This window comes from Monodelphis domestica, chromosome 2, assembly GCF_027887165.1.
Source record: "Monodelphis domestica isolate mMonDom1 chromosome 2, mMonDom1.pri, whole genome shotgun sequence".
NCBI lineage: Eukaryota > Metazoa > Chordata > Mammalia > Didelphimorphia > Didelphidae > Monodelphis > Monodelphis domestica.
Window position 1 is genome coordinate 487,084,481 of NC_077228.1, and position 23,136 is coordinate 487,107,616.

The 23,136-nt window shown below is 39.8% G+C and overlaps 2 protein-coding genes across 3 annotated transcripts in view; one reads left to right on the forward strand and one right to left on the reverse strand.

The window, feature by feature from the left end:
* The window catches only part of VANGL1 (VANGL planar cell polarity protein 1), an 89,506-nt gene extending 79,431 nt beyond the window's left edge, over positions 1-10,075 (forward strand). Inside the window, exon 8 of one of the 2 annotated variants that reach the window (XM_056819250.1) lies at positions 1,433-10,075. In XM_056819250.1, the coding sequence (XP_056675228.1) occupies positions 1,433-1,693 (261 nt within the window). In that variant the 3' untranslated portion in view covers positions 1,694-10,075. The remainder of the gene's footprint in view (positions 1-1,432) is intronic. The other variant, XM_056819249.1, reaches the window with a different exon arrangement.
* A 4,061-nt stretch (positions 10,076-14,136) lies between these two features.
* CASQ2 (calsequestrin 2) overlaps positions 14,137-23,136 on the reverse strand; it is a 105,278-nt gene continuing 96,278 nt past the window's right edge. The window contains exons 9-11 of the mRNA XM_056819251.1: positions 21,789-21,889; positions 17,179-17,253; positions 14,137-16,333 (exon numbers count right to left, since the gene is read on the reverse strand). Coding sequence (XP_056675229.1) covers positions 16,100-16,333; positions 17,179-17,253; positions 21,789-21,889 — 410 coding nt within the window. The 3' untranslated portion in view covers positions 14,137-16,099. The remainder of the gene's footprint in view (positions 16,334-17,178; positions 17,254-21,788; positions 21,890-23,136) is intronic.

Sequence of the window (23,136 nt, forward strand, 5' to 3'; positions counted from 1 at the left end):
AAGTATCTGAGGACAGATTTGAACCCAGGTCCTCTCAACACCAGACTCAGTGCTCTTTCTACTGAGCCATCTAGCTTCCCTTTCTGTTCTATCTTTCAACCCCACACGGTATCCTTTATCAGTCAGAAATAGTACAAAGATGGCAAGACAGCATGATTAGAGGAGAATAGTGCCATTTGGGGTCATCCTTCACTAAAGAAAAGTCAATGAATGTAGGATTCCTCCATCCTAAAGTCACTTGTGGCATTAATTAAAAGTGTTAGCTTTTAGAACCTTACTTTTAAAAAATGAATATTAAAAATTTTTAAATAAAAATGAATAAATGAATGGTAAATAAATAAATCTATAAAAATAAATACTTAAAAAATAATAAAAATTCTTATGACAAAAAAGTATCCACATATCTGTGGGATAGGTCAGAATTTTCTAATCTTTCTTAACTAGCTTTTATAATAATTCTAACCAAAAAAATAATAATAATCCTAGTATTTATAGAACAGTTTAAATCTTGAAAAGCATTCTACATGTTTTGTCTCATTTTTGTCCTTTTGCTCTAATGATTTTCTCTTTTTAAAAATCAGTTTTTAGAATCAATACTATCAGTTCCAGGGACATGGGGAGTAAAAATTACGTTCCCAGGGTCATACAGCTAAGTATCTCAGGTCAGACTTGAATCTAGGCCCTTTCATCTCTTTGTCTTGCTCTCTATTCACTGAGCAGCCCTAAGGGTTTTGTCTTTCTCTAACATCTCCCTATCCATCAAACCAGGAATCTTCCATCATATTGAGAGGACTGTAAAGATAAACTATCTGACTCTGATCTCTTTTTTGAAACTTTATTAAAAGAAAAAAAAACCACCAGAGTTCCCTAGCTGAAATTCACTAGAGCCCCTGCTACTCTGAATCTTATCAGGTTCAAAGGTCCCTCCCAGGGCCAGGATTGGTCCTTATAGACCAATCCCACGCCAGGGACCACACCCCCTAGCATGGAATTGGTCCATTCAAGACCAATCCCACACCAGGAAGTAGAGGGGAGACCCCTGGGGCATGCTGGGAGAGGTAGTTCTCTGGCGTGCACAAACTTTTAAAACCCATACTATGAACCTAAAAATGATTCTACACAAGCCTTTACTCTCACCAACTGTCATCCTCATTCAGTCATGATTCTTCATCACTTAAGCCTTTCTTTAAAAAAATGTTCAAGGGGAGTGAGGAACTCTGTGATGGATGATTCTGTAACAACTCTTCCCCCAACCCTTTATGTTCTAACGAACCAGCAGGAAAACCAGACAAGGATGTTTTCTAGTAAATATGTTATATTTAATTGGAGGCGAGTATCCCTTGGGATAAAAAATTCAGCACATCTCAAAAAGACAAAAGAGCCGGGGGTTGAGATTTTCTCTTTTCCTGATGAGCTTTTCCTCTGTTTTCAGGCTTTCCTAGAACGTTACCTCAATGCGGGTCCAACCCTGCAGTATGAAAAGGATCGATGGTTCTCCAAGCAGTGGACACTCGTTAGTGAAGAAGCTGTTACAAATGGACTAAGGGATGGAGCTGTTTTTGTTCTTAAGTGCTTGGACTTCAGCCTTGTAATTAATGTGAAGAAAATCCCATTCATCGTGCTTTCTGAAGAGTTCGTAGACCCCAAATCTCATAAATTTGTCCTTCGCTTACAATCCGAGACATCAGTTTAAAGGTTTTATATTTGTTGCTTTTAAATATATATATATATATTATATTGTGGGATTTTTCTCTGGTTTTGGTTTACTCCGATGCTGACTGAAACTGGCAGATGACAGACCAGTATTCTTTGACCATCTGCACTTTATTTGGAAGAAGGTAGGGGACGCTTGTCCTGAAGAGTGACCACAAGAGGCATGGCTACAGTAGTTGACCCTCCTACAGAAGCCTTCTCACTTTTTGCCAGAGTCTTATAGATAGCTGTAAACCAAATTGGAGTTGGCGTGTTCATGGGAACCTTGCCTTATAGCAGCTAGTCCTCTGTCTCAGTGTCATTCAGTTCCACCTCCCCCCATCCTCCACCTTGTTCTCTCCACATTCCGTCTGTCTGTCCGCCCTACTGGGTCCACTTCCTGTTCCCACAGGTTCCTAGAGAATTGCCTCTCTTCATAGTTAACGCTCCTGGTGTATGGACAACCGTTCACACTAGGAACAAAGTGACCCTGACTGGCCCAGGAAAGACAAGAAGTTTGTCTGCCCAGCCTGTATTGTGTATAAAGGTCTAGCACTGCTTCGCCATCGTGGGCCATTGGCCATTACAGAAAATGCCTTTCTTTTTTTCATCTTTGCTGCCTTCAGATCCTTCAGAGAAATCACAGTGAAAATGTGCACTATCAAATTGTGGTTCTTGCATTGTTTGAACCCTCCCTCTCCTCCCCCAGCCTCATCCCCACCTCTCACTCCCCAAAGATTTTGCTCTGTTTGTCTTACTTAGTCCTGCTCCCATCCTGTTTGGGAGCAGCCCTTGTCCATGGCTGTTGTTGCTGGCTCTTCTTCTTAGAGATGGGAGGACTAAATAAAAACAAAGCCCCAGCTTTTCAGTAAGAGCCTCCATGACTACTCTTCACTTGCACCCATTGTAGATTTGCACAGACTCATAATAGCTACTTAGAAGATGCACACCTAAATCTCCCTGCATCCCTCCTTCTTCTGAGATTGGCCACCAACAAGAGAGAACTCCATCCAGATTCAGCAAGCAATTATAAAGCGTGCCAGGGACATAGACTATAAAAAACTGTGGTTTAGAGATAGGCAGGTATGACTGAGTGTCATCCAGCTTTGTGAAACAGAGAGAAGGAAGGGAGGAAGGAAGGGAGGAAGGAAGGAAGGAAGGAAGGAAGGAAGGAAGGAAGGAAGGAAGGAAGGAAGGAAGGAAGGAAGGAAGGAAGGAAGGGAGGGAGGGAGGGATGGAGGGAGGGAGGAAGGGAGGGAGGAAGGGAGGAAGGGAAGGAGGAAGGAAGGAAGGGAGGAAGGGAAGGAGGAAGGGAGGGAGGAAAAGTTATAATAAAAATCCTCACAAAGAAGGAAGGGAAGAAGAGAGGAAGGAAGGAAGGAAGGAAGGAAGGAAGGAAGGAAGGAAGGAAGGAAGGAAGGAATCCTTCAAGGTTGCCCTACAAAAAAAGATCAAATTATATCCACTATAATGGCAGCTAACTACATCCAATTCCTGTTTATTTTCTGACCATCTTCACTGTGTGGCTTTTTGCCTCTAAAATACTACAAGGGAGAAAAGGAGCTATTTTGATACCTTTTAGGGTCTTTATTTCTTTGGTGGGAGGGATGAGAGGGAACTCAGAAAGGGCTCAAGTGAATCAGAATTAGTTGGTTACATATAACTTATTTTAAAGGGGCTCATTTCCCAGCTCTATGTCTGGGGGGTGGGGAGCTCACTCTAGCTGATCACCAGCCATGGTGGAATAAGAAGCTGGACCCTGCCAAAGAACCAATGGGGATGCCAACCTATTCAACACTGTCTCTCTAGCAGGGCCATCTTGGAGCAGTCTTTTGCCTCCAGCTCCTATGTTTCCACCACAAACTTTAAAAATTTTATTTTAAAGACTTCAGTATTGCTTCACAGCCAGGTCATCTGCTGCATCATGTTGTCTGAGATGTTTTCATTGTCCAGCATGCATTGGTTTTAAGAACACTGTTTTGTAAGTTTTTATGATTGTTCAGTACTTTGTGTATCCTTAAAAACAATGTCTTTGGAAGTTTATGTGATATCTGTTACTGAAAATTAGCCTATGCTCTTGGGTCGACAGTGTTCTAATTCTGCAGCAAAATGGGTAGGGAGGAAGGGGGATTCCTTGGGGCTTGGCCCCGTGCCAGAATCCACTGTTCAGCTCCTAGGACCATCCCCTCTGCTCATGGAAATACATATCATTTAACTGTGGTGCTGCTCTCCTTTGGGATTTTGCCTTCAAGGTCCCCTCAGAACTGGAAGTTGCTTCAAATGCTCAGTCACCTTCTCAGGAAATAGATTTGGAGTGTGGCAATGTGATCTTGGTACATAAAGGTGTGTTCCAGTACTAAGTGCAGAATAAATGGGCAGCTGCTGGATAGGAAACCTCTTTTTAAAGGATCCTTTAGGTGGCACCTAGGTAGCTTTGTGAATCAAGAGCCAGGCTTAGAGACGGGAGGTCCTGGGTTCAAATCAGTATTGATTCTAAGATGGAGAGTAAGAGTTTTTAAAAAAATAAATAAAGGGTCCTTTAAGAGGATGCTTGTGAGATAAAAATTCTGGTCTTTAAAAAGAACTCCTTTGTGTTACTAGTCAGCCTTTCCATTGCTAACTTCTGGAAGGAGTTAACTTGGCCTTGCTCTCTGCCCACTATATTTGTAATTTCTCCATTGAATTTCTCCAACTTTGGGATAGTGGCAGGTGAGTTTGTTTTCATTCTTTGCAGAAGCCCTACCTACCATCTGTGCATTCCTGGCGCTATTGGAAAGGCTGAAAAATGGAGAAACTCATTTTCCGTTTGAACCCAGACCCTACATGGGAAATCATTTGGTTTTCTAAAGAGTCACTTTAAAAAATTGAGCTGGGATTTTGAGGATAAACTTGGGTTGAGTTTCTCATGGATATGAAAAAGTAAAGTCCTTTTGCTCTATATTTGATACTATATTTATAACTCTTAGGATTTAGGGAATGGATTCAATGGAAGCAATTGGCATACAGTATTCTGAAACAAACTTGCTAAAGCAATATAGCTAGTAAGTTTTCTCAGTATATCCTTCTGTTAGGTAACCTGTGACAAATGAAAAAAAAATTTCCTAGGAAAAAATATATTTATTAGAAGCATAAGGAACATGCAGATCAGCAAAAAGGGACTATAGATTGCCTTTAAATGCTATTTTTAGTCTGTTTCTTCTATACCCACTAACTAGTTTTCAAGTTTACAAAGTAGAAATGCACAAACCACTCAGACTTTATAAAGACTATGCCACGTACCTCTGATTTTTCCTAGTGATTTATCAAGGGAAAACTCCAAATCAAATGTGTCTTTAGCATACCAGTCATGATATGGCATACCTCGTAAGCACCAGCCCATGTTTTGAGTATTTCCAGCCTTACCTTGTTTTTTAAAGTCCTTAATATTAACCTGGACACCCAAATCCTTATTTGCATTTTAGAAACCAAGGACTGAGCTCAAGAGAAATCCTTCACAGTTACATTATCTAAACCATCCTCCTCATTCTTTGAAAAAAAGAGACCCAAGAGTCTTGCCCAAGGTCACAACTAGCAGCCAGTGGGAGAGGTGAGATTAGAACTCAAACCTTCTTACAGTCAAGAATTCTTTCCACTGTACCTGTTAGCTCAAATTGAAAATTGGAGCTTTGTTGATCAGTCTCCCAACTCCTGTTACCAATTTAATCTCTTCTCTCCCATTTTCTCTGATCTGTATATAAACCACATCCATTCATAATGTATGGCATGGGGATGTCTACAATCTCTGGTATGACTAGAATTTTATTGTATTGAGTTTTGCTGACTATTGGCTTCTGTTTGAGAATCCTTTTTGTTATACAGAAATATGGTATTTATTATTACATGATTGGGCCACTATCCATCTGTGTGTTCTTTCATGAAAGGGAAATGTACTTATTTCTATCCACCCATGGATTCCTGAGTATATGTGTACGTCTGTCTCCATGTCATTTTTGTAGGTCTGTCCTGGTGTACAAATTTATTATCATACATGTCTACCCTTTGGCTACAAACTGAATGAATGTCTTCGCCCCTTGGGGATGGCCCCCCCCTGGATGAAAGGGTCCCCCCTGGCACACGGCACTTAGTTATAACCCAGGCGGGATAGTAGATAGGACTTCAGAATAGGAGTATGCTTGTGTTTGGATATCTGTGTCTGCTTGGGTGTCTGTATTCCTGTCTGGGTTTCTGATGTATCTGTGAAAGGCAGCACAGACATTTATAGCTGTGGGATATGGGTGGGAATATGTTTGTGTGGGTAAGAATGCCTGGATCCCTATTTGTAACTTCATTTGTGTGTTTTATGTATCCTCTCAGTTGTTTTCCAGCTAAACTTGGAGAAATACTTACAAGTCACTTAATGATTTTGTTTTAAAAATAAGGCCTCCCTACTTTCTTGCCACTTATTTCTTCCTCCTCCTCCTCCTCCTCTTCCTCCTTTTCCATTTTCCAGTACTTGAAGCCTAGACACAATGGTTTCTCCCTAGTAATTCCAATGTAGGATAGGAATCCACTTACCAAGGGCCAATTTGGAGCCAGTAAAATTAGCTGCATGTAGAATATTTCTAGATGAATGAGACTAACAAAATGAATATTAGCGAAACATAACAGAGACCAAATCCCATCACAAGAATCACTTTTATTGCACAATATTCACTACATTGGAGCCTCCTAGTCTTTCCCCCTAAAACGTGAGTTTGGCGACCCGTCCTAAAATTGGTTAAACCTGTCCTAAATCAATTATTATTGGAAGTGCCAAGGAAATAGCACATTTTGTAACTTACAACAGAGCCCTGAATCATGGACTCTGAAGACTGCCGAATGAGGCTGTGGTCCATGGTTCTAGTTCTTGGAACATCCAGTACTCTTCTCTTCCCAAAATTATGATGAGCAAGTCAAATGTGTAGCAGAATGACAAAGAAAAAGGGACCTTTGAATCCTGTCTCTCGCACTTTCTTCCAGTGTGACATTGGACAGGTGATCTTCTATGAGCCTCAGTTTCCTCATCTTTAAGATCAGATAGCCCATGAGGAACCTGAAATCCAATAGCCTCTTTATTAGTATTAGTACAGTTATACAACAAAATCCCATTGTGATGCTAGCCAATGTTTCTCTGGTGCTTTAAGATTTGCAAAGTACTTTATGAATATAACTGTGAGGAAATAATCACCAGTTGAAAGACTTATCAGATGAAAGATTTGTAAGCTTATTATAATGAGCCTGGCCTCTCTAAGGCACTTGAAAGTTGGATATGGACAATAATATTAATAATATATAATATAATAATAAATAATATTAATAAAATAATAGCTAGCATTTATATAGCTCTTTAAGGTTCACAGAGCACTTTTTCAAATATTTCATTTGATCCTTACAACAGATCCAGGAGTTAGGTGTTATTATCCCTATTTTACAAATGAAGAAACTGAGGCTCAAAGAGGTTGATTGATTTGCCTACCATCACACAGCTAAGTGTCTGTGGCTGGATTTGAACTTGGGTCTCCCTGACTCCAAGCATATGGGTGGAAAACAGAGGTCACAATTTTGAGTTCCTCCTCGAAAGAATTTCTCAATGCTCTTTGGCCACAATGAACCTGGACACAATGAACTCTGTGCCTCAAACACCTGATAACAGGGCTGCCCTACCTCCTCCCTCTTCTTAGGTGGGAAGAGCCTCTCTTTTAGGTCTCTGGCATTAGCCTGGAACCTTTCAGCATCCCAGGCTACTTCTGGCTGCAGTGCTGTTTGGTGAATCCTCTCTGCCATATCTTGGAAGTGGATAAATTAAATGTGGGGGATTGAGCTGCCTGGGGAAAACTCAGGAATGTAGCTCTGCCTTCTGCATCTCCTAAAGACCACACTGTGGGAATGAAAAGGCATTGAGATCTGGAAGGGACTTTAGAGACTATTGAGTTCAACCCTTCTTCATTTCATAGATCAAAGCATAGAAAAGCTGTGACCCACCCAGGGTCATATAGCCAGTAATGACATAAGCAGGGTTTAAATCAAGTCTTCCTGGCTTTAAATCCCATTCTGTATCCACTAATTCATGCTACCTCTTTATTTCTTCCAAGTAGCTTAAAGGTATTAATTCATACCTATTTAGAAAATTATTAACTTAGCGAATAGGAGAGGAAATCAGAATGAAAGATTTGGGATTCATGAAATCAATTCTCTGTTACTTGTTTTGGGAGTGGACCAAGTGCTTTGGAGTTATCCTGTCTTTTTGTCCCCTTCTGCCACTTCTCAGGGGTTTGGCCAAACCAGAAGAGATGGCCAAACTCAACTCTGTTGGTTCTGCTGTTCTTTGGCAGATACACTGTAGTTTGTTGTCATTGTTTTTCATTTTTGCTTCAAATGAGGAGGGAGGAGTTTAAAACTACTGGCTAAAATGGGATTTGTGGAATGTCTTACAGAATTTTCTTCTCTTGCTAACCTTTCTTCCTTCTTACCACCACACCCCATCCTAAATCCCAGTGGTTTGGATTTGTGTTCACTTACCTATCAAATAAATCCTTTTAATAGGGTCAAGTTTAAGTCGTCCCACATTTATAAATGCTCCTTCCAATTGGGAGAATTTGAGCTAACAGGCTTTTACAGAATTGCTTGGTAAGTGAATGAGTGATTAATCCATGGATGGCCTAAAGTTACCCCTAAAGAAATTCAATGAACTTCAGTAATTATGCTTCATTCCTTAGTCCATTCTTTCACCAGAGGCAGCCCCACAGAAGAACAAGAAGCTTTTATCTTGAGTCCTGGAGGAGAAATGGGAATAGCCTGCAAGGTTTTCCCTACTGAGGGCTTTTCTTCCTTCCCTAGAAATGTCTATGTGAAAAGGAAATGAATGTATAGCCATCTCTGGTTTTGTGTGTAGTGTGTATTGATGTATGTTTATTCCTGCATTCTTACAGTTGATCAGGCTCTGTTAAAAATAACACTCCGCCTATCAATGCTTCCGTCCTAAGGTAGGGGTGGAGGGGCTGTGTGTGCTCAGGGAATTGGTCATGGGGGCTCAGGTCCTTTCCCCCATTGGTGGCTCATTTTGATTGACTGCAGAGTGGTCCAGAATCACAGCTGTGCCAGTCACCACTCCAATAATCCACGTGAAAAGGACTTGGTGGCCCCTTTTCAATTCTATCAGTTTTTGGTGAGGAAATAAATGAGCATCCATCCATGCAACCCCCCTCTCCCCTAATCTGAACTGTAAAGATCATAATTCAATACTTCCATGGACCTGTGATCTCATCAATGTTGGGTCCTCCCTCTAGCAATACTGGTCCCAATCAAGTCATGACCACCCATTCTGTGGGATTCTGTCCTGTGATTCCGATTCAGGGAATCCTCCCGACAGTACTGAAAGGATACCTCCAGATTCCTCAGCACCCCCTTGGACCCAATGGAAAGCATGCAGGCTATGCTCAACATGGAGCGAGTAGTACCAGTAGGCTGACCATTTGGTGATGAAGTCTTTCACCATGGCAACCCATGAGGTCTGAGCTTTCCAAGTTAGATCATCCCTTGCAAAGAAGCGTGTAGAAGAAGAGTTGGTTCCATTTATAAAATGATTCACTGTGATGCATCTAAAAAGAAATCTGCACTTGTGAATTTGAAATAAAATTTCATTTCTGCTCAACTTTTTTTGTACACATCCCTTCTGGACAAGAGAAGTGCAATTGCATTTGGTACTCTGGAGTGGGGAGGAAGGGAGATTGCAAAAGAAACTGAGGATCCTCAGACCATAGTTTAGAGCAACCACACTGTACTTGATGACTTGATAGCCACCTCTGTCTAGGAGCCAGACTGAGCTTAGCCACTTCTGATGAGAGCCACCACGCCACTGGCCAAGGGCTAAAGCCTTTAGAACCAGCACCAGCAAAAGCCAATCACTAACCAAAGGTCCACAAGCCTTTGCGCACAGCTTCGATTCAGCATCTCCTTGGGAATGAATTTTACCACCACTGCACCTGCCACCCATTGGGTCATTGGGTTATGACAAAGCCTGATTGCACGTTTCCTACACGAATGGTGTAGTCAAGTGGGTTCTGGTTTTGTTTTTGTTCTTAATATGTACAAGAATGAATTGACGCTAACCAGCATCTCTCTGCACATGGAACTTTAATTGCAATCATAAATTTTATGAAATGAAATCTTTTATAGTTGTGAAATTAGTAGCAAAGTTTTCGTGTCTGTGACGAACACAAAGTCTAGCTTCCTGAGATTGTTTCAGTTTGGGTTCCACAAGTTCTAGGTTTTGTTCCACTCTCTGCTCCTCTCCCAATAAACTAAAACATTTTACACTTTGCATATTTTGTACTGTAAATCTTGGAAAATAAACAGATCCTAAATATGTTAATGTCATTATTCCTTTTGATGCTATGTTAATTTTGTCCTGAAAAATGGTTGGTTTTCCAGGAACATGGGATCTTTGTTTTCACTTAAATTATGATTCTTTTGTGGAAGGTAAAAGAACATAGGCTCCTAGATTTAGAAAGGCAAGGGACCTACCATTTAGTCCAAAACTCATTAAAAAAAAATCTTACTTTTCATCTTGGAATCAATCATTTGTATTGGTTTCAAGGCAGAAGAGCAGTAAGGGCTAGGAAAACAGGAGTTAAGTGACTTACCCAGGGTCACATGGTTAGGAAGTGTCTGAGGCCAGATTTGAAGCCAAGTCCTCCCATCTCTAGGTCTGGCTTTTAGTCCACTGAACCGGCTGGCTACCCCCTATCTAAGCTCCATTTTATGGGGGGGTGGGGGGACTACATTTATATTTTACAGAAACCTGATGCCCAGAAGTGAAAGGACTTTTTCAAGGTCACACAGATAGTAAGTGACAAATTTGGGATTTGAACATGGGGCCTGAAATTCCAAATCCAGCTCTTTCCACTGTACCCCATTGAAAGATGTAGTTAAAAAAAAAAATCAAGACTATCAAAATAATAAAACCTAAGCTTAAAAATGGAGATTTGATGAACTCCAGGCATTAGTAAGTTTTTTTAGTAAAAGAATAATTTTTTTGAAATTGATACATTACTAGAAAGATATTTCTAGGATACAGAACTTAGAGAAAAATAGCTTCTCTAGTGAATTCTGTACATTTCATTTATTAAGCGCTTTCTTCACACAAGACACATGGATTCTGGTGATACAAATGGAACCTTCCTGTCAGTAGTTACCTCCTGAATTGAAGGGCCTGGGCACACTGAGTCATGACCTGCTACTCTGATGCACATTTCTTTGAAAGTGCAGAAGAAATTCCTCTAGGTCCCTCGAGAATCTAGTGAGGAATATTTGTATGACCTTTAAATGTGCATTTTCTCCCTCCTACTTTGGTCTCATGCATCAGACCCTCTAGGGATCCCTTCTTTCCACCACCCCCACCAAAATGGAGCCTGGAGAGCTGGCATTGTTCCCCAATGGTAGTGCCAGCTCCTCTTAAAAGCACTGAGACTTACAAATAATTTCACAGGTTTTATTTACATAGTAAAGGACTCGAAAAAAATAAAAAATTGTAGTAAATTAAAATTTTGAGAGACCCTCTTTCCCATTTCTTCCCTAACCCCATCTTAGAGACTTCTATAGCTCCCATAATTTGCAGTATTAGGCTGGGACCACTTTTCAGTAGAACTAGATCTAGAGGAAAAGGTTAGAATTTGTTTTTACCCTTTGCTCTGCCATAGAAAGGCATCCATCTTTGCATGGCTTCTGTCTTCTGTTTCTGGCAACTGATACTAGTTACCGTTTGGTCCTAGTCCCTTTCTACCTTGTATTTTTGTCTGAGACAAATAAGCCAAGTTATGGAAATGATTCCAGGCCATTCTTGGCATGGGGAAGGACTCGTAATAACATTAAGAAATCATTTCTATGCTTCTTTAGATATATATAAAGTGCTTTCTTCCCAGCAACCCTGAGAGGTAGGTAATGCTAACATTTATTTTCCTTATGGTACACATAAAAAAGCCAAGGTTTTGAGAGGATGGGGCTTAAACTAGCTTGTACTGCTGGGGTGAATCCCACCCAAGATGCTTATTAGAGGGAAGCGAGCCAGAAGCAGATCGCAGTGATGGATAAGTGTGATTTCTATGGTGAGGGAAAGCCCTGATTGGGAAAGCTCATGCCTCCACTACAAAAATTAAAAAAAAATGGCACAGTCTGTGTATCCAGAAAACTTCCAGTGGAGTGTAAGGACACTAAACCAGAAGGGAGAGTAGGATTGAATGCAGAGGAGAGTTTAGTGGCCTCGGAAATTCAGAAGAGATGGATCATATAGTCGGGGAAGCCTGTGGTAAGTGTGTTGGGTCTTGAAGGAGAGGGTTCACTGCACCAGTTGGGGGAGATTTGAAAAGCAGACAACTCAAATGCAGAGACGTGGGAGAGGGAAGACCATTGTGGGCTGATGATGTTCCAAACCGTGCATGAAGGACATCATCAGTGTGAGAGAAGCCTGGAAAAAGAATCTGGAGCCAGATGGTAATTCATTTGGACTTAGCAGGTAGAAAGAAGCTCCCTGAGCCCACTGGAGGCAAGGAGAAGGGTGGCATCCACTTGGGTCTTTTGGCAAGGCTCATTTTTAGTGAATGGCGTAGGTGGGTTTAGTTTTAATGATTGGGATGTTTGCTTTGGGAAAAGCTAAGGGCAAATGACTCAAATAAGGGAAGCTTCCCTTTTCCCTGTGTTTATCTTGCTCACCTACACTTCTTATCTCCTAATCTTTTCATGTCAGCTCTGCAGACAGTATGTGAGCAGATTCTTTCTTGGCATGAGGAAGGACCAGAGAAAATGCTTGTAACAACATTCAGTACTCAATTCCATGGTTCTTTAGATCTGTAAAGTGCTTTCTTCCCAACAACCCTAAGAGCTAGATAATGCTAACATTTATTATTGTTATGGTTCCTATAAAGACGCTGAGGTTTAGAGAGGATGGGACTTGTACTACTTTGTGTGGCCAGTGGGAATCCCACCCAAGATGCTTATTAGATATGTGACCGTGGGCAAGTCAATAAACCTCTGTGGACCTTCGCTGTTGGTGTGTAGAGAGAGCATTCAGCCTGGAGTTAGGAAGACCCAAGTTCAGATCCAAACTCAGATACCTACTAGCTCTTTGACCTTCGAGAAATCACATAAACTCTATCTACCCCAGTTTCCTCAATTGTAAAATGGGAATAACATAAATACCTGATTCTCAGGATTGTTGTGATGATCAAATAAGAGTATTTGTAAAAAATGCATGGCACAGTGGATAGAGCACCAGACCTGAGGTTGAGAGGACCTGTGTTCAAATCTAGCTTAGACACTCTCTACCTGTGTGACCCTGGGTAAATCACTTAACCCATTTGCCTCTCCCTTGGTCTTTTGTCTTAGTTGTTACTAAGATAGAAAATAAAGATTCTAAATTTTTTTTAAGTGCTTAGCGTAGTGCCTGACACATAGTGGATGTTATATAAATGCTTATTCCCTTTATTTCTTTTTCCTTAGTTTCCTAATCTGTAAAATGAAGGACCTCTGAGGTCCCTTTCAGCTGTGAATGTATGATTCCATGTTGGGTAAAGGATTAAAATCCAGGCTTCTCTCCTGCCTTGTGGCATGCCACCTCTCATATCAGATTGCTTTATAGAGTGAGTTCTTCATAGAATTAAGGCACTGTTACCAAAGGGTATCTCTCAGACAAAGACCAAAGAACTCCCTTTACCCACAGAACCTACTTTATAGAAGGGAGTATTTGGGCCCCCTTTAAATGGAGCAGCTTTTTCTCTTATGCTTAAGTTAGGCACTTCTCAGACAGAGCTGCCAGCTTTCAGGAGATGTTTGTGTGAATTTATTGAGCTATTATTAAAACAGGAGAGAGGTATATTTGAGGTTGACACTGAGGAAAAAAATGTCTCTGCTTTCTCCTCAAGAACTCCAGGAACTGAGACGAGAAACAGAATCCTTGGGTGGGAGGTCTTACCCAGGGCCATTTCTAATGCTTGAAGAAGAGCAAGAGACAGGTCAGTGACTAACGTAATGAAGCCTCCTGACAATTTGAATTTCTTCATAATGGACTTCCCAAATGGGGTCCCCAGGGGCATAAAAATCCAGTTAGAAAATTGTACCAAGTGAGGTAACCTGGACCTAAAAACTTTTATGCTCAAATGAATAATACGCCCATCCTTTTAGGTTTGTTTTTCTGAAAAACACAAACAATAGCCCAAGTATGATTGTTCTCAGCCTTTTGCATGAGCAGCCCCACAGGCACAGAGGAAGTATCAGAGCTGGGTCTAATCTTGGCTGCCAGACTCTGAATCCAAACTTTTTCTGCTATACCATAAGCAACTATGTAATTAACATGCTGTTGGTGATCTCACAAATTCAAGGGAAATGAAGAAATGATCAAGGTGCCATCTGAACTGTAAAAATGACAAAATTCAGTTTGAAATTTTAAAGTAGCATTATTATTTTTACAAACAAATTTAAAAGTTTTTATACATTCTTGACAATAAAACAATGAACCACTTTCCAAAGCATGATGGGTAACCCTATCTTCCTAATGCTTATCATCCTGGATATGACCTCTAAAAGGAGACTAGAGGAATCATTGTTGCAGCCTCCACTGGGTGAAATAGGTGGAGAAAAAAATGAATGGAGCCCCATCCCTGAACACAGATATACTCTAATGGACAGTAGGAGGAACACTACCTTACTTTGATTGAAAAGTTTTGTTGCACTCTGCTCTAGAGAACAATTAAGACTAGTTGTTAATCTGAAGTCCCAACAGAAAACAAAAAAGAACTGGGGAATTACTTTGTTGATCTTTTGATGGGTCCATGAGCTCATTAATGCAAATTTACATCCCCTTCATATTTCTATATATTGTGAAATTCTCTTTCCTAAAACTTCCTAAAAGGATCTAATCAGTGTCCTGGAAGCCATTGTCTGATTTTTTTTTCTTGTCCACAAGACATGCAAGTGGTCCTTTCTCAGTCATACATGGTATTTTTTTATGATGTTCTCACTTGTTCCTTATCCACCATCTTACAATCGCCCAGAGTTCCAACACAGTGATACAATTTAAAGAGGCTTGATAGATCCTCCTGAGAATGAGAGCCCAAAGATCAAGAGTAATCCATATCATCCCAAGACCTAAGGGCTGAATAGAATCATAGACCAAATCTCAGTTGGAATAACAACTACAACTATTTTTCTGAGTCATTCCCCAAAGGGTCCAAAAGATATTCAAGTAGTCTTAGAAGTCTCCCAGAATGCCAAAGCTGCACTCCTTGCAAAGTATCCAGATCATGCTGTGGGATGGTCCATCAGAATCTTAATACAGAAGAGAAGTATATGAGGAAATAGAGCTAACTCTGTTTTCCCCAAATGACTGAGTAAGGAATAATTATCATTAGGAAACTATTTTGGCGAATAAGTCTACACACATGAGTTGCCAATTTTCAAAGAATTAGAAGAGGCTAAAAACACACAACACTGCAACTCTACTGAACATGATTTAAGTTATCTTTGATGATTCAGAAGGCACTTCAGGATCTCCCAGTGCTTCAGGGTCACAATTATCAATCTTGATTCTGATTGCACTAGAGATGTATAGAAATGCTAATTAATAGGAACTTTAGTTTGATAAGATGTCAGAAAAGAAAAAAAAACAGTTTTTTTCCATGAAGGGAAAACTACAATGATAGAGAAGAAACTACATGCATACAAAGGTATACAATTGCCATGAGACTGTATTTGACTCATTTACAGAGCTTTTGAGACAAGAGAAAGAACATAGGAACATGAGCCATTCTGGGCTATCTTGAGTTTAGATTCTAAGTTAATGGGCATATTTGTCTAATTTAGGAGTATGCTCCTAAATTAATTATAGAGTATTTCCCATGGAATCTGATTCTAAGATTACTCCAGCTTGGTGGGCATTTCAAAACCTGATTTCTGTTATCATCACAGTCCAATATAAAAAGTAAACTTGAGAATAGCAATGAGGATACCTTTTTGCTCATCATCCAGTTGTTGGCACTGTCATGATCCCTGTATTTTGGGGATAAGGGAAACAAGTTGATAAATTCAGTAAGATATGAGTGGTTTTTCTTGTCCTAATGGGATGTCTGGTCTTAAAACATGAGTCAGGACATTAAAACTAGACATATTCCCTATCCTCCCCTTTTCACTATCCTATTTCCAAGCTATAGCCACCAGCAATCCCTCACTTATACTTGGAAGGAATTGCTGAGTTTTCTTATTTTTGATAATGAAGGAGTAGAAAAGGAAGTCTTAAAAATAAGGGAAGGAACTCTTTGGGACTGCCTGCTCCTAGCTCCCATTCTGACTTTAAAGGATAATGAATAAAAATGGTTCAGTGTCTGAGAATTTCACTTAAGAGCTATTCATCTTCATCATCACTGTCATCATCATCGTCATCATCGTCATCGTCATCATCTTCTTCAGAGTTATCATCATCGTCATCATCATCATCATCATCATCATCATCTCCATCATCATCATCATCATCTTCTGTATTTATTTTCCCAGAAAGTACATCTTCTATCCAATCTTCTAGCTCTTCAGCAGTAGGTAGGTCATCATCATCTGGTATGTCCATCCAGATACTGTCCGCCTATAATAGAGAAATCATGGGAATTAATGGATATTAGAATGGAAGCTACTGAGGACAGACTGGTTTAAATGGTCCTGGATGGCCAAGAATAGAACACATATTCATTCGGAGAAGATGGTTCAAAACTGCTGGGTAACTGCATACCATGTCTCCAAGCAAGAAACTATGAGAACAAGATAATCTTAAGAGTTTGTAGGGAGAGCAGGAGATTGGTAGTCTAACTCATACCTATCTGTGAATTGCCTTGACAGCACCCTCAAAAAAGGTCACCGAATCTTTTCTTAAAGATCTCTGGTGTGGAGAATCAAATTACCTCAAATTATAAGGGCTGCTGCCTCAAAAAGGTCCATACATTCTGAATCCTTTAAAGAAAAACAAACTACCTTCTTTCAGCCTTTTGGCTTCCTGTAACTTTGTCTGAACTTCTATAGTGCCTGTGAATCGAATCTTTCTGCCTTCTAGACTTTCTTTTTCTTTGTTCCTATAGTACACTTAAAAGTCTCTGGAAGTTTTTCAAGGCACTTGAATTATTTAGATAATTTCCATTACATTGAACTTTGAAAAGGAGCTCTACACATATTCAGAGGTTTCAAAAAACACCACCACCAGGCATTTAACTATGTATTATCAAGACTCTAGACTCCACCTCACTTCTCCCAATTTCATCTCTCTGGTCAAAATTCAAATTAGGGAGATCTGAGTTATGGACAATCCCTGGGCACAGAAGAGCTGAGTTAGGTCTCCCACCTGTTCTAGGGGGAAGTGACCCCAATTATCCCCATGTCTAGGCACAGAGAAAAATAAATAGGAGGTTCTTGTATTTTCCCCAGGGGTATGATACTTACATCTGTTACATTCACCACCCCAATCTGTGGCTTGAACAGGTCAATCTTAAAAGTCTTCTCCCAGTAGGCAATGAGCTGTGGCAACAAGAAATACACTTAGGAGACAGAAGAAACTTCTCCATCATCAAAACCACTGTACATAGCTAGACAAGTCTGCTATTCTGCAGCTATTCTGGCATGGTTTCCTAGTTGGCAATCAAACCCATTTAAGAATTCTGTCTCACATAATCCTGGGAATAAATTGAGTGGCCCAAAGAAATAAATGGCACAACTTCTGCCCTTGAGGCATTTCTAATGTGTGAGGAAATGGGAGGAACACATTTAAAAAGGCATATGTATACATGTGATAAAGGAAGAGGCAAATAGTTATAGTTTATAGTAAATAGTAGACATGGTCCAATGTTCATTCATGTGAGTTTTGGGGCCCCCTGAGAATTAAAGGATAGCGAACTGAGATTTTTGTCTTGTCTCACCTTTAATGGCACGCTTGAAAAGTTCTTATTCAGTAGGAAATAATAAGATTGTTGAAAAGTCCAATACCCAGAGAGATCAAGGAAAAAAGCTAAAAGAGAGGATCTGAATCCCTTGGACTAGCTTTGGGAAAATACTTGGTTCCTTGCTTTGCCATTCCCACACTAGGGAATGTGGACATCTAGGGATGTGAATATGGGAGTGTGAGGAACAGTAGCAGAACTAGGGTCTAAGGGGAGATACAAGGTCCATATCGGTGACTCCCAGATATTAAGTTCCTGCATGACATGGCAAGGCTAAACTGATAAGAAATGGGTACTTTGAAAATGTATGAAAATATAACTGACATCAAAGATGTCTCAGAATCTTTCCCTGTTGAGTACAGACCAAAGAAAATGGCCATCTGGAATTGGAAGGGTGCTGAAGAAGGGTGATCTCTAGGCACAGAACAGTTCAGTTAAACCAGAGCTAGAGCTAAATAGTAGCTTAATAAAAATTTTATTGCTTTTGGAAGAAAAGGATGTTGAGATATATATGCTTTTAACATGATTATTACCATCACTAGGACACTGATGTCATGGCTCCCCAAAGTCTCTCTCTGGAGGCCTCTTGGTCTTGCCAGTAATTGGCCTTTTTTGTTTGTTTGTTTCTGTTTCTTTTTAAATCATCTTAACCAAATGAGCATTAGATCCGGCCATTGTTCAGGCTTGGAAGAATAAACTAAATTTGTTAGCACCCTTCAAGACCTGCTGTTTTTAATACTTCAAGTGCATGGAGGACACACCCAAGTAATGAGAAAACCCAGCCTATTCATTACTAGATTGAATATTAGCCAACAAAGCTGGCTGCTCCTGTTGACAGTAGTCAGTCAGTGTTTGCACTTGAGCTGTGACTTACACTCCAAAACACAGAGAAGCAAAGATCTAGGCCCTCTTGTCCTACTCAGAACGCTTCTCATAATTTATTTACAGTCCCCTCTCTTTCTCTCTTAAGGTCAGACTAAAATAATGGAGCCAACTCACATAGCACCTGGGTGTCTTTGGCAACTCTTATATGGCCACATACTCTAAAGTCTCCCTTCCCCCTGATGGGAGGATAAAGGGAATGTGGGACTGGGAAAAGGGGCAGAAGCAGGAGAGAATGTCAGGTGTTGGTCTATCATGGTGGAGCACTTATTGTCTTTCTCATGGGGAGAGAGCAGAAAGCGCGATGGAAGAACCATTGGGCAAGTTTTCCTTTATGGCCATCCTAGTTGGACAAAGTTGAAGGATGACCCAAGGAGATGGGAGAAAGAAGACAGTGACATTCAATGTCCACAGAGGAAAGAATGCAGTATTTGGAGTCAGAGGAGGACCTCAGTTTGAATCTCTGACATTGGGGCTCAACAACAAGAAGTAGCATTTTTAGAGCACTTTTATGGTTTGCAAGAACTTTACAAATAGTGTCTCATTTAATCCTCACAAGAAACCTTTATTTAATGATCATTGTCCTCATTTTACAGATGACACTGAGGTTAAGGTTTAAGTGACTTGTCTAGGGTCATACAGCTAGACCATGTGGGTTCCAGAAAGGTAATGAACCTCTCTGTGTTCTATAAGTATGTACATAACTTATTTTTCCCAATTACATTTAGAAAAAAATTAACCTTAAATTTTTTTTAAATTTTGAGTTTCAAATTCTTTCCCCTGCCTCCCCTCCCATCCCTTGAGAAGGCAAGCAATAGGATATCAATTGTACATATAAAACCATGCAAGACATTTTACCATTTTAGCCATGTTGCAAAAGAAAAAAAAAACAAGAAAAATAAAGTAAGAAAAAGTATGCTTCAGTCCTTCAGTTTCCCCTTCTATAAAATGAAGAACTTTGAACCAAATAGTCTCTAAGGTCCTTCCAGCTCTGAATCTAAAGTCCTCTGATCCTCACTCCACTGACACTTCTTATCCACCAAATTTGTTTGTCAGAGTCTCTCTGTGGTCCTGCAGGAGGGGGGGATCAGTTTCCTAGGAAGGATGACCCCAAGAGAATTCCAACTCTTCCATTCCCATCCCCCAACTCCAGAATCCACTGAGAGGTAGCTTAGGACAGTGATGAGGAAATGACACCCAGGCCTATTGTGTCTGGGATGGAAGTGGGAGTGGGGGAAATTGGGTGAAGGCCATAAGTGATGGAAAGCAGTGGCTGCTCCCTCTGACTCCCCAGGTTCAGGGCTGACTTGGCAGGCCTTTTTCCACTGGGGGAACACACAGATGCTTAGCAGGGACACTGAAAAGGACTGGGATCTAAGGAATCCTCTGCATTCAAGCTAACAACAAAAAGCCCTGATGTTTGCTCAGAGTGGTCTGTTCCAAATCAACATCTCTGTCCCCCCTCCCAAATACCGAGTTTGCCCCAGTGTGGTGCTCCTCCACTCAGAAAATAATATTAAAAAGAAGAAAAGTAACAAGATTCCCAGCTGCTTAGAAAAGTGATTCTCTGGCATCTTTCCTCTTTCCCCTCCCTTGCAAACTCATTCTTTAGCATCCTCAAGGTCAAAACTGTTTTTATAATAATACTATTTACTATAACAACAAAAACTATTTTCATAATAATAATACTGTTTACTATAATAATTATTATTTTATAATTTTTTTATTTTGAATATGGAAAATATTTATATGTAGAACCACATAAGCAACAGCTCTTTGGTAGGTGGGTCTTCAGTTCATTTTTAAGAGTGCAAAGAGGTCTTGAGACTAAAAGAAATTAAAGACTTCTTTTGGAAGGGTCCAAAGAATGTCTCCCTCAAGTCCTGGCATCCAAGGAGTGAATGTTTCTACCATTTCAACTTTTTCTTGAGTTTCTGCAAGGTACTAAATTCAGAATTATCTCTAATCACCAAGACACCAATATCTCAGGCAGTCTTAGATCCAATAGCCTCATTCAATCTATACAAGTAATCTTTCTTGTGTTACTCTTTTTCTAATGCTTCATTTGGCAACTCTTACATGGCTATGTCTTCTAAAGTCTCCCTTCCCCCTTGATCAGAGGATAAAGAGAATGTGGGACTGGGAAAAAGGGAAGAAGCCTGTTCTCCAAAAAAAAAAAAAAAGAACCTTAACTAAATCAGGGCAACAAGGACCTTGTCACTGGACCCCAAAATTTAGAGTGCCAATAACCCTAATACTCTTAGAGCAGAAGTGTAGAAAAAAAACTAAATTTAGCAACTAGTTAACAAGAATAACTAGTTAATGTGGCACAGTTGAATGTAATAGACTTTTCTACTAGTAGTAATGCAATGTCCTAGGACGATCCAGAGGAATTTAAGAGAAAGATTGTTGTTCATATCCAGAGAAAGAACTGTGGGAGCAGAAACACAGAAGAAAAATATAGGATTGATCACATGGTTTGATGGGGATATGATTAGGATTTTGATGTTAAAAGATCATTCTACTGCAAATATGAACAACAGGGAAATGGGTTTTGAACAATGATACATGTATAATCCAATGTAATTGCTTGTTAGCTCCCGGAAGGGGAAGGGAAGAGGGGTGGAAAAATCACAAATCATGTAACCATGGAAAAATATTCCAAATAAAATATTTAAGGGTGTACATCGAGGTGACTTGCCTTAGGCACCAAAATGACTAATTACAGTCTTGCTAATTGAAATTTTTTTTGGTGTTTTATTTTTTATTTTTTGAACTATACACTCGTTTTTATTTTACTTCTTAACTGAAATTATTTATTTATTTAATTAATTTAGAATATTTTCCCTTGGTTACATGATTCATGTTCTTTCCCTCCCCTCCTTCCTGGCCCCCTCTCCCCCCCGCCAATGCACAATTCCACTGGGTTTTTCATGTATCATTGATCAAGACCTGTTTCCATATTATTGATATTTGCAGTAGGGTGATCATTTATAGTCAGCATCCCCAATCATATCCCCATCGACCCATGTGATCAAGCAGTTGTTTTTCTTCTGGGTTTCTGCTCCCACAGTTCTTCCTCTGAATGCAGATCGTGTTCTTTCTCATAAGTCCCTCAGAATTGTTCAGGATCATTGCACTGCTGCTAGTAGAGAAGTCCATTGCATTCGAGCTAATCAAAAATATTAAACTACAAAAGGGAATAAAGGTAGGAACTGGGTCTTTAATACTTACCATTGGGAAGTCATCTGGGTCGATCCATACTATACTCAAGTCAGGATTGTTGGTATTGTCCCTGGCCACTTGTTTCAGGATCTCCAGGAACTCAAAACCATCTGAAAGAATGTTTATAACATTAAATAGTATAGGTGGCCATGCTACTTCTAAAATGGAAGGAGGAGAAGGGAAACACATAGAGATAGAAATATTTCTGGGGCCACTGGAAAAAGAGTCTAAACTGTAGGATATTTATATAAAATTCTACAAAAATGCAGTTATTTGGGAACCATAGACATAAAACAGATAGCTCTGTGCTTTGATGGAAATGTAATATCAATAATGTAGGTATACCCTCCATTTGTCAAAATGGATCCCATTCATTTCTTCTTCCCTGTGATTCTTGGCCATTCCCTCTTCCAGTTGATCTCCTAGAAATGATTAAAGAACTTCCTCTAGGTAAAAAACTCTTAATCTTTGTTGTGCCATGGATTCCTCTCATGGTTTAGGGAAACCTTATAGATACCCTCTTAGGAAAAAAAATGCTTTGAAATGCATAAAATAAAATGTTACCAAGAAAACCGATTATATTGATACACAGTCGTCCTTATAAATATCCTCTTGGGAAAAAAAAAAGATGCTTTGAAATGCATAAAATAAAATGTTACCAAGGAAATCAATTATATTGATACACAGTTGTTCCTCTCTATAGTGTGATTCACTTATGGAGGCTCCACTATATCACAGTTTAATATACATATATATATATATTGTGGCACACTATTGGTTGATGGAATGAAAGGTGACCAACCACAATGCTACATTCAGTATCCTGAGCTCTGATTGTCTTGGTTACTGTAGGCTAATGAAGCATGTGGGAAGGACTTAAAGGAGAGTGTGAAGGGTTTATAAAGCTTTAAAATATGTATAAATAATAAAATAAATACAATGTCTCTACTTTGTGAATTTTCACCTATCGTGGAGGTCTCTGGAATGTAACTCCTGAGATTCACTGCATGGTTGTTAGCATATATATTTTTAAGTTTGTAAACCCCCAAGTTAAAGACTCTTGCTCTAAGTCTTTAAGAGATCAGCATAGTGGACAGCTAGTTGATTCAATCAAGAGAGTCAGGCCTAGAGAAGGGAGGTCCTGGGTTCAAATGTGACCTCAGACACTTCTTAGTTGTGTGACAACTCCCAATGCCAAGCCCTTACTGATCTTCTGCCTTGGCATCAATACACAATATTGATTCTAAAGCAGAATGTAATGCTTCTTTTTTTTTTTTTAAGAGAGAGATTAGTATATTGCAGTGTATAGAGTATTGCCCTTAGAGTCAACAGGACCTAAGTTCAAGTCCTGCTTGAC